The following is a 12,500-nucleotide window of genomic DNA, read 5'->3' on the forward strand; positions in this document are numbered from 1 at the left end:
ATTTACTGTCTTTAGTATGGAATTAATGTATTCAGTTCAGCATACCCTTAAGATTCTTTTACTTAAATTATAATATTGTCTGAGGTTTTTAGTTACCAACCTTAAAGAATAGAAAATACTTAGGAGGATTTTAAAGACCTATTACAAATTAATTTGGCTAATATAGGTATTCTTTTTGACAACAACAACAACAACAATAATAATAATAATAATAATAATAATAATAATAATAATAATAATAATAATAATAATAATAATAATAATAATATTAATAATCATGCAGAAGTAATTGTGATCTTAGAAACGGCGCACATAGTAAGAAAAGTGATGGACTCCTAAGGAGGCAGGATGCAACCCGGGACCCCACACTATATATACCACCCAGTCGAATTGGAGGACTGTGATAGAGCAAAGAAAAAAAAATAATAATAATAATATTATTATTATTATTATTATTATTATTATTATTATTATTATTATTATTATTATTATTTACAGTATTTTTAATCTCAGTTAATCGTCATATTTAATTAAGTGTCTCATGATTATGTTGACTAGGCAGGGTATTTTTAAAAAGAGCTGTATTATAGTCTGACGTAATACACGTGCGGGATTAGAGAACACTTTTACGTAGGTGTCCTAAACAAAGTAAAAACAAATGAAAGCTGCATTTATTTATTTTCCCCACTTTGAAGATTGCGGTGTCATCTGCTCTGAAACCATCACAGAATTATTTTACCACGCTTACAAAATTAACCACGGAGTTAGCTTTAATTTAAAAATATTTACGTTTAGAAATGAATTAAAACTAGAGAGGAATATATACTAATGAATGTGGTTGAGAAATATGTATACAACTGGAAGAAAATAAATTCTTTTCTCTGAAAAATGTAAATACTTTTGTATGTGAAGAATACGTAAGAAAAGTGGTTGTTTTATCAACCTACTAAAAAGGTTACTTACCTTCTACCATGAGAAAAAAGCCGTGAGGATTTTTCTGAAGAACCTCAATAGCCTTCCCCGTCATTTCCGCTAAGGAAGGATCTCCATCAGGACCTTTGTTACGATCAGCCTCGAAGTCCAAGTGAGAGTACCCAAATATACCTGTACAGAAGTTTGGAGGAAGTTCTGTCTAAGGATGATGTTGCGTAAGTAAATGAACAGTTTACATTGCTGTCAGCCATAGCGTCATTGAGGCATGTATGCTCAAAATAAAATTATGTATCATTATACGAAACAAGGTGTTTATCAGATTTTTTATTTTTTATTAAAGTTACTATGATATATAATGGCCTAATCAATATTATGTTATATCTTGGTGTAAATTTTGCATCCATAATTTATACAGACACACTCGGACGCACACACATATGTAGGATATTCATATATATATATATATATATATATATATATATATATATATATATATATATTTATATATATATATATATATATATATACATACCATATATATATATATATATATATATATATATATATATATATATATATATATATATATATATATATATATATATACATACACACAAAACAGAAACAAATGAGCATACCTACACCAAAGAAGGGAACGAGAGACATGAGAGAAACACAGTACCTAGGAGATAATCGGTATATCGAGGGTCGACATTATCAAACTGAGCCTTGTTCCAGACGTATTCCGCGTTCAGGTTCCTGGTCTTTTTGTCGTGAACCCAGGCATCGAGAAGGTTCCTTCCGTCGGAGCGTCGGCCCCTTTGCTCCCTCTCCTCCCGGTCGTATTCCGTTATAGGAATCCAATGACGTCGGCCTCCTCCCAGGAGCACCTGCGAAGGAGCGAGTGTCATCTTTCATGAGGAATTTGAAATGATTTTTAAAGCTTCAATATATGTTTTTATAAGTTCTTTTTAGTATAATTCCTTGGCTAACATTAATAATTTAATTCTATGCTAGTTGCTTAAGTAAGACTTCCTAGTAAAATATATTACATCGTGTATATACATGTAAAATACTTACGATCACAAAGTGTATAATGACAAGTACAGATTAGAGAATAGTGTACTTTACAGGTGTACAATTAAAGAATACAAAATACCCGGTGAATACAATAGTACACTATTAAGAATTAATTATTGATTAGACTACTGGATTATGAGTTTCCTGTTTCCCTTGTGTTACAGTAGTCTATAAAATAATTTCTAATCTTTCGTTGTATTTATTTAATTCACTGTCTTTGGAAACTGCCAATGTATGGATAGTTAGGGTTGCTACAGTTGCAACAGAAACTCTGACAAAGCGACATCTGTGGCCTGATGAAGTTAGTCGTTTCCCTGTTCTCGTCTGAGATATCTTAACTTTGGATCTAATCATTTCCCTTCCGAAAATAGAGGGGGACTATATTTCTATCCGCCATTTGTCTGTCTGAATGTCTGTTTGTATGTTCCGCATGTGTCAGTCACGCATGCAGTGTTTGCATCAATTTATGCGCCAACTCTATACTCTAAATTTTTTCGTCTCCCATCCGAGGTGAATCATTTCGTCTCGCTTCCTTTACATTGTGTGTAAGTGTGTACATGTTTGCGTTTTTGTATGTGAAAGAATAAGAAGCTACATCTACGAATTTATGTAAGTGCCTAAAATGTCTGAAAAATTCAAACAAAAAAAAAAAAAAAAAAAAAAAAAAAAAAAAAAAAACAGAAAATTCTGTAAAGAAGAGTTTTTAAAACGTAATGATCAAAACCTCCCCTTGAACCCAGCTCCCTTTTCTTCCCCCCCCGAGAATCCTCAGTCCTCCCTCTCACCCCCTCCCCCCGCCCCCATGCCCCCAATCTCCCCCAATCCCCAGTGCCTGGTCTCTTACATTGATGTTTCTTCCTGGCTGATTCTCCACAAGCTGTCGAGCAATATCTTTACAGGCAGCGTGGGATCGAGGTGGCACTTTGGCGTCGTCCTCCCAGTATCTGGAGGGAGTTTTCGCATAAAGGGCCGAGGGAGTTCCGTGAGTCAGGCGGGTGTTGGTGACAATGCCGGTGCTCTTACCTGGAGAAATGGTATGGAAATTTAATCACGCGCTGCCGTCTGCTGCTGCTGCTGCCAATGGTTCTTCCTGCCGTTATAGAGTACGTATATTTCTTGCATTACTGTTGGAGAACATTTCCCCGGGTATTTTTCCCGTGCTTTTTATTTCTATTTTTTTTAAACCAAGTTCACATCTCTCGATTTCAATCAAAGGAAAAGACCACAGTAGGATATGACTATACTTCGTAATTGTATAAAAGAAGACTGATAATAAAAATTAATCTTCAAAATATATCGTACTCTAAGGTTAGAAATGCTATTTTTATTTTTAGATATAATCTTATAAAGTAAAGAAGTATCTTTACTTACCATTCAAATTTTTCGCTTATTCTACTTCCTATGTAAGTATCAAGATTTATTGCCAGTAAAAACAAAAAGGCATTTTGTAACACCGTACTGTAAAGCTACTAAAAACAAATTATAATCATTGATCAAAGAGATAAAACATACGAGAAATATACTCATCTTTTTAGCAGAAAATATAAAAATCAATATCTTGCAGATACTAAATAAGTAAATAAATAAATATATTAAAATCAGTATTGTGTAACTAACTCATAACTATCGATAGGGGATGAGAGGTTGCTATAATGTTCATAAAAAAAATTAAAACAGTTGGATTTCAGGGAAGACGTGAATATACTAGGTGAAAGCTACAATTGTATGTTTTTTAGTATTGAATCTCTTCAGGTATAGGTCCATAAGATCGTAACTGACAAGAGTAATGAGAAACTGCTAACGACAGCAGAAGACGATTGAGATGAAAAAGAAAGAAAAAAATTAAATTTTAAAATATAAGAAATACCTAGAACAGGAGGAGTAATCAAACACACCAGCATGTGTCGATTTCTTCAAGTTATTCACTAAATTAAAAGCCCTTCTTTTTCCACCAACTCTTCCAATTTACCAACACTTTTATGGCCTCTCTTTCATCCTTCCCAAACTTCTGAATCATAAAAACTTTCGGAGAGTATATTAACCTTCATTCTTTCTTGCCCCTAATCCACATATCTTATAAAACCAGCATATCTCCTGATCCTTCTGTCGCCATAAATGTCCATACAATATCAGCAGGGTTTTTTAAGACCCACCCGAAAGATATACTTCACCTCCATAACTGAATGTTAGCTTAATAATAATTTATTCTACACGCCACTTACCTTGTTCTCGTCACTCGATCTGTATCTCTATAATATATATATATATATATATATATATATATATATATATATATATATATATATATATATATATATATATATATATATATATATATATATATATATGGTATATATTTATATATATAGATGTAAATAAATTCGTCTGATAAAACAGGATACGTCTCAAGTATAAAAGGCCCATTAAAACACTCTGGTCTAAAGCTAATTACTATATTTCGGTGGACCAACTTCCACCCTTCAAGCAGTCATTGCTTGATTAGGGTGGAAGTTGGTCCACCGAAATATAATCCTTAGCTTTAATCATAAGTAATAAGGGCTTTTATACTTGAGATATATATAGATATATATATAAACAATAACAAGAAATATCGATATGAGGATAGTTCCTAACTCCAATAGTCTTGGACAACAGTTGGTAGAAAAAAGAAGAAGAAGAAAAAAAAAACAGAGACGGAGAAAGCCTAGGAAGAAGTACAGAGTTCATCCAAAATAAAGGAGTAAATCTTCAGCCAAAGGTAAAAATCTTTTGAAGAACGGGCGTTAGGAAAAACAACAATTTCCCCAAGACAAACGATTATTGGACAATGCCGTCCTGAGCTTCAGGTCTAGACAACTGGTTAAGGAAAATAGCGAGGGGGAGGGGACGGTAGGAGGAAAAGGAGAGAAGGAAACCAGATAAGAGAGAGGCAAGAAAATGGCAGGAATATTTACAACGGAGGATATGAACTGGAAGTGGCCGAGGCCGGTGTTGGTGAAGAATGTGTTGAGCAACGCCCGTTTCATGGTCTATTTAGATTACCAAGGGACCTTCAAGCGATGTACTCTTTGTAGCTGTCTGGAGTTGGACCACGACCATTTTCGACGTTTTCATCTGTATTATGTTTTCGTCTTTGCAGGCTGGAAGCTCTGGAGGCTTGTGTTTGTCTATCTTGCATATGTTTTACACACCACACCACACACAACATACACACACCACACACACACACACACACAACACATAATATATATATATATATATATATATATAATATATATATATATATATATATATATATATATGAAATATATGTATGGTATATATATATATATATATATATATATATTATATATATATATATAAATATACTACTTATATATATATATCATATATATATTATATATATATAAGATATATATAATATATATATATAATATATATATAATATATATATAACGCTTAAAAAAAATCACAGTAGATGCACGTGACCCCCTTCAATAAATAGGCGATGCCACGGTAAAAAAAGCATTTTTCCCGTGGTTATTCGCTTATATAGTATACAAATAAAAGATAAATGCCACGAAGGAAAAATAAATGAAGGAGTCTGCAAGATTACTGATTTTCACCCTTTAAAAGTCCTTTACTGAGCAGATACTGACAAAAATGTAACGAGACAAAAGACAATACAAGACAAGGTTCGTATAACTGAACAGATAGGGATTATAAAGGGATTAGTACTTAGAATCCGACACACCTGGAAGATAAGAAACCTTCCCAAACAAGCATAAACAATGGGTGCAATTAAAGGTTTAAGACATCATCTCAGATACAATCTCCAGACAATTAAGGGATTATAGGTGACAGCTATTCGGACTTGGTAAACAAAACCATATTCACAAACATGACAGACATACATTTACAAAAAAATTTAATAACTCAAAGGCAACTGATTTTTATTTAAGTCAGTAAATTATATCCTTTGAGGTCATTCTTAAACATGTTACAGATCCCAAGGGTCTAAATGAAAAAGGCCACGACTAACATTGAAATTACAATGAAAGTAAGTTGTACTAAAGCAGATTCTAAAAGATTTCGTGATAAGACATCTCTTGACCACGCAATTACTGAACTATCAATCCAATTAATTCGGTGGTTGTTTTCACTTAAATGAATAATAATGCATTAGATTTTTTGCCCAGTTTTTACAGAGTATTTATGCTGGCTTAGCCTTACTTCTAAGCCTTTGCTGGACTGTCCGAGATAGAATGAGGGACCATCCATACATGGAATTTTATATATTATGTTGTTGCTTTCTCTGGGGCCATTTTTTATTAACATTCTTTTTAGTGTGTTATTATAGGAAAAACAAGGTTGACATTAAAAGCTTTTAACAATGGTTTAATGGTTTCAAATCCGTTTAAAATAAGGCAAACTGAGAATTGGGTTCTGAGAATTTTCTTTCTGTGTGTTATTTACAGTATAAAACTTTTTGTGGGCTTTATTATAACAAATGTCTAATAATAGTGAAGGATAGCATAAATCTTTCCCTATTTTTCTTATGTATTCAATTTCTTGATCCAAATATTGTGGACTGGACAATTCGCAATGCTCGTAAAAAAAACTTAGAGGAAAAAATTGATATTTTTTTTTATATTAAGATGGTGGCCTGAGGAGAAATGAACATAAGTTAAGTTGTTAGTCGGTTTCCTATAAATACTGAATTTACATTGAAATGGTTCTCTATGTATCAAAACGTCTAAGAAAGGGAGGCAATTGTCTTTTATAATTCTAGAGTAAAACTTAATCGATGGTACCTGGTTTATTTAATTTAGAGAGTAAATCATTTACATCAATACCGACAGGAAGAACAGCTAAACAATCATCAACGTAACGATACCACTTTGACAGGAATATGAATGATATTATGGTAAGTAACGTTTTTCAAAGAATTCCATATACAGGTTTGAGAGCAATGGTGATAAAGGATTTCCCATTGCCTTCGTGGCATTTATCTTTATTTATGGGATTTATCACGTTCCTAACTTTCGTGATTCCGTTATACACACACGCATATATATATATATATATATATATATATATATATATGTATATATATATATATATATATATATATATATATATATATATATATATATATACTATATATATATATCTCTCATACAATTATCCAGTTCTTCTTTAAAGGTTTGCCCCTACTTTCTTTTGACTTTCCAACCACCCCCCCCCCCCCCCTCTCTCTCTCTCTCTAACTCTCTCTCTCTCTCTCTCTCTCTCTCATGTGGGAGGAGTCACCTATGCATCCGTTTAATTCAGGCCACAATAGTCTAATCTGCATATGAATGCGGGGCTCTCCGACCATCCATTGTCATCGCGGGATTTCATAGAATTGAGGACTATATTCCCATGAAGAAAATTCCCAAGGATGCGTTCATTATCTCGCTGGGGATGCGTTCGGATGACCTTTTTCTCCGACGTTTTTTAGTTCTCTTCGGGAATCTATTTTCTTTTGTCTTATGACATGGAATGGAGTTTTTTTATGGCAACGGCTCCTTTGTTCTTCTATTGTTTACAGTTGCCTGGATTTTGCAATGATTGCCTTGTTTTGCTTGCCTGCTTTTAGTTGTGTTTATATGGGGCAGTACAAAGTCTGTTTATTTATAATGTCCCATTGAATCGAATGAAATGAAAATTAATAAACGTGAAAAAATAATTAAAGAGGAGAAAATTCTTCTATTTTAAATGATTGAGATGTAAGTTTGATTAAAGAAAAAACAGGTTCATTAGAGAGGAGAGAAAATGTGAATATTTTTTCAGGAAGGATTACTAAAGAATTATATGTATCTCAGCCAAGAAATTCACGCGTTTTCTTTTTTCTCTAAAGCTGTTTCATCTACTAAAAAATAGTGTCCGAGTGAAGCAAATTTCAATTTGCTGCCCTTACAACATTCTTTACCTGTTGAAGCATAAAATGAATCACCGCTCTTATCACCAACATTGAATTAGACTTACATTACGTTCATCAATTTGTGATAAAAAATCCGTTTCATTGTCCCTCCCTCCCTCGTGGTATATATCCTTTTTCATCATAGCTACTTGCTCACTATATATATATATATATATATAATATATATTAATATATATATATATATATATATATATATAATATATATATATATATATATACATATATATCATATATATATATATATATATATATATATATATATATATATATATATACTTCCCTTTAATTCACAGCTTATTATGCTAATTTTGCTCTGTAATGCAACTTAATGAAAAATGCAGATTTTTCACTAGTGATTTTACCATTCATTACTTCATGGTCTTGGTGTAATTCAACTGCAGATTTTCCTCGTTACAAATTTCCAATATTATTATTTTTATTACGCAGTGCGCCCTTCTAACAAATTCCGCTCACCTCTCTCGAACGTGGCGTTAAAACGTTGATATACATCTGCCACCCAAGCTGAACACGACCTTTTACACTTCCCGATCTAAAATTTGTCCTTATTCAGGAAGATAGAATGCCTCCATTCTTTCCTTTATATAACCCCACATATTTCCACAGAAGACTACTTATATTATTACCCTTCTCTTCCGCAGTTTTTTTACCTAAATCTGCAGGTCCTTTCTCTGAATTTCTGCACCACTCCTCTCGTAAAGAACAAGAAAAATGTTTACTGATATGTCGTCGGACGGTTATCCTTAGCCTTGAGATCCAGTGCTGAAAAGTTTCTGGAATTAATCCAATTCGTCATGACGCATTACGGGAAAGAGTTTTTTTCAGGGAAAATACTCTTTCTCCGGAATACTCTACATTGAAGTTGTAGTTCTTCGAGTTCTTTTCCAAAGTGGAAGACCGTGTCTGTGTATATACTATACCTTCTATAATCTATACTCGACCATTTGTAATATGATGAAGTCTTGTTGGGTACAAAGTATAGCACAATACAAAAACAAAATTTGATTCTATTCTTGTTTCATACTGTACTACTTTCTTCTGTTTACTCTTTTATTCAAAATCGAATTAACATATCATCTGTAGGGTTTATGCTTCAGTCAAAAAGCCTTCAATAGACGAATTATAAAAGCATTTTTAACTAACACTAAAGTGAAAAGGAAAAACATAGGGCATGAGTATTATAAACATCATAAATATAGATTCTTGCATTCCTGAAAGGGTATTTAAATATATCAGTCACAGAGCATCAACTTGTAGATGATTAACCTGTTTATCGCATCTGAAATAATCACGTATACTGATATTACCTGTATGTTAATAATGTTTGCTAAATGTTTGCATTCTAATAACATGGTAATAATTTGAGCAAATAATACAAAATACATAATACATTAAATTACGATACTGGCTCAAAAAAAATTTCATATTTGTAGAAGCCATTTTATGTGTATACACTATACATAATGTGTGTGTATATATATATATATATATATATATATATATATATATATATATATATATATATGTATATATATACATACATACATGCATACATACATACATATATAAAATCCATTAAAGTATACATTACACTAAACTATTCCATTAAGGAAAATATACCTTCATTCCCCTTAACCTACACCAACAGATTAATTTACTCTTGTCTCCTAAAATAAAAAAATAAAAAAATACTACGGTCTGTAATTACGCAACAGTAAAATCGACTTCGATACTAACCATGTTTCTGCGCCCAGTCGATGATTGAAGGAACTCCAGACGAGTAAGACGACCTGCAGTCCTCAAACTTGCCCCGGTGGTCCAATCCCACGGTGTTGATATTGGCTTTCACGCCACACATGAGAGCCGTTGCACAGGCCGAGGAGTCTCCTATTTGCGAGTCCAAATTATACGTCTGAGGAAAGAGAAGAAAAAAAAAGAAGAAATGTAAACAATGTTCATCGTTCTTTTAGCTTTTTTTCTTGATGAAAGAATTAGAGCTCGGTCAGGCGAATTAAAACTGTAAGGCTAAAACACAGAGAGAGAGAGAGAGAGAGAGAGAGAGAGAGAGAGAGAGAGAGAGAGAGAGAGAGAGATTTATTGATAAAATGTAGTCCTTATGAGTTTAATTCAGAGGGGAAATACAACTTTGTAAAAGAATAATTTTTCTCATTTTTAGCATTAAGTCAATTACTATAGCATGACTATATGTAGTTTATAGGACGTTATGCTGTTAAATTTTTGAAGGTCCTACACAAGTTTTCTCATATCATTATATATATATATATATATATATATATATATATATATATATATATATATATTATATACATACATATATATATATATATATATATAATATAATATATATATATATATATATATATATATATATATATATACTATATACATGTGTGAATAGGCATCCCTTGTTTAAATGAAAATGATTGAGCGGCAAGAACGACATAGATTCACTTGTCATGCAACAGCCATTTTGTACCTAATGACTCTCTTCAATTGCATAACCATGTTTGCATGAAGCCCAAATGACGTTCCCAGGCCGATATGGGCATTTGCGCTAACCTTGAAATTATTTGCAAGAGCATTTTCCATCCATATTTCAGCCGTACGACCGCGCCATTAGAGCAAATTCCAGCAACGCTAATTAAGTTGAACAAAACAATTAAAAAGCACTTAATTTATTCAGCACCTGATAGGAAACCACTCGAGCCAATTAGAATATCGAATTGCAGTAAACAATAACACCGATTTACATACGGGTTAATTAATGCTCTCTTTTTTTTCATCAGGAGTTCAGTGCAACTAATACAGGATATTTTGCCCGGCCTGTATACAGAATATTAAGGATTTCATTGCTTTGTGCATAACGAATAATGAGTGGTATTAATATGCCTCAGGTTTTACTGTCTGTCGAGAGTAAGTGGACTGTTTTTACTCTTGACAAAAATTTTTCATGAACGTGTCGTACGACTTGATAAATTCCTTGAAAAATTTAGTTTTATTACGTTCAAACATAAGAAACTTTGGAGTTCTTCATAATATATTAACAACATTCTAGCTATGCAGCCTACAGTCTCAAACCTAAGCCTAACAATTGAAGATCACAATATATTCAGCCTAAATCCATTCACGCCTCATTTTTTAAAAATCAGAATCCATCTTCTTTCTGATCTATTAAAACACAGAACAGCATGACTACACCAGACACGTATAACCGCGCATTCACACGTCTGCGTTTATATGCTTTCCAAACTTTGGCAAACAAAACTTTTGCGTTTAATAACTTCAAACATTGTTATTAACTTTCTATCCCTTGGCCGTTGTTGACATAACGAGGGAAACGTAATAAAATACCCTATCACGTAGACAAGAATACGTGATGCTGAGAAGTCCTCACGACAAAAATGCTGGGAGAAAAATGGAGCTCGTAAAATGGAAAATGTTTTAGGAATTTACTATGGGTATATCATTTATGCATTTGAGATAATGGTGTATACCGAGTTTTTACCTTAATCAGATATTACTAATATTATTATGTTATTCCTGATTTGTCGTAAGTATCAGTTAATCATTGGACGAGTAAGTTGCTTACTCGCTTACCAATCTAGTATCCCGAGTTCGCTCCCCACTGTTGCTAATGCGGAACCAGAGGAATTTATTTCTGGTGATTTGAAATTCATTTCTCGATGTAATGTGGTTCAGATCCCACAATAGGCTGTAGGCCCCGTTGCTAGGTAACGAATTAGTTCTTAGGGACTTAAATAAAGATCTTATCCTTCGGGCCAGCCTCAGGAGAGCTGTTAATCAGCTCAGTGGTCTGGTTAAACTAAGATATACTTAACTTAATTTATCGTAAATATCAATTATGAATGCATTCTAATCCTGGAAAAATTCTACCGATTACCAATCAACAAAAGGAAAATACTCTGTTAGTCCAAATTATCAGGTAATATGACAAGCATTCACTGAATATTTTTCATGGAAATTAATGCTTTCGAATTTCATATGGCTTTGGTCCTTATTTATTCTAAATTCTCTATTTATCTATTTTTTTTATACGAAAGAAATAAACGTTTTTCTTCACACTATCCAGAGTTTTCATTAGGAAATACAGTACCTTATCCTAATTGATCGAACTGAATATAGGCTATGAATTGTTTTGACCTGCTTATATCATAAAATTAATTCCATAGATGCCTTCTTTTAAAGGAACTTGACCGAAAATGCAATATAGATAAAATTAGGAACTAATTAACAATATCGACATTCCTGAGTCAATTTTACCTTAGATATAAGAATTCCAAGTCAGTTTCACCCCAAGTATCGACGGTAGAGACTAAAACGAGACCAGGTTCGATCAATTCCAGACCGGGCCGCCGCCATTATAATCTTGAATCGAGTTTGTGTGTACATCAGGCTGCTCATTTGGATAAACGACCCATTAGTTATAATTGGCCTCCGGTAA

At 32.8% G+C, this 12,500-nt stretch overlaps 1 protein-coding gene across 1 annotated transcript in view; it reads right to left on the reverse strand.

Annotated features, from left to right (window-relative positions):
- Window positions 1-12,500, reverse strand: part of LOC135211898 (alkaline phosphatase-like) — a 55,174-nt gene that overhangs the window by 6,003 nt on the left and 36,671 nt on the right. Inside the window, exons 3-6 of the mRNA XM_064245130.1 lie at window positions 9,755-9,929; window positions 2,858-3,036; window positions 1,616-1,823; window positions 964-1,104 (exon numbers count right to left, since the gene is read on the reverse strand). Coding sequence (XP_064101200.1) covers window positions 964-1,104; window positions 1,616-1,823; window positions 2,858-3,036; window positions 9,755-9,929 — 703 coding nt within the window. The remainder of the gene's footprint in view (window positions 1-963; window positions 1,105-1,615; window positions 1,824-2,857; window positions 3,037-9,754; window positions 9,930-12,500) is intronic.

This window comes from Macrobrachium nipponense, chromosome 40, assembly GCF_015104395.2.
Source record: "Macrobrachium nipponense isolate FS-2020 chromosome 40, ASM1510439v2, whole genome shotgun sequence".
NCBI classification, from domain to species: Eukaryota; Metazoa; Arthropoda; class Malacostraca; order Decapoda; family Palaemonidae; genus Macrobrachium; species Macrobrachium nipponense.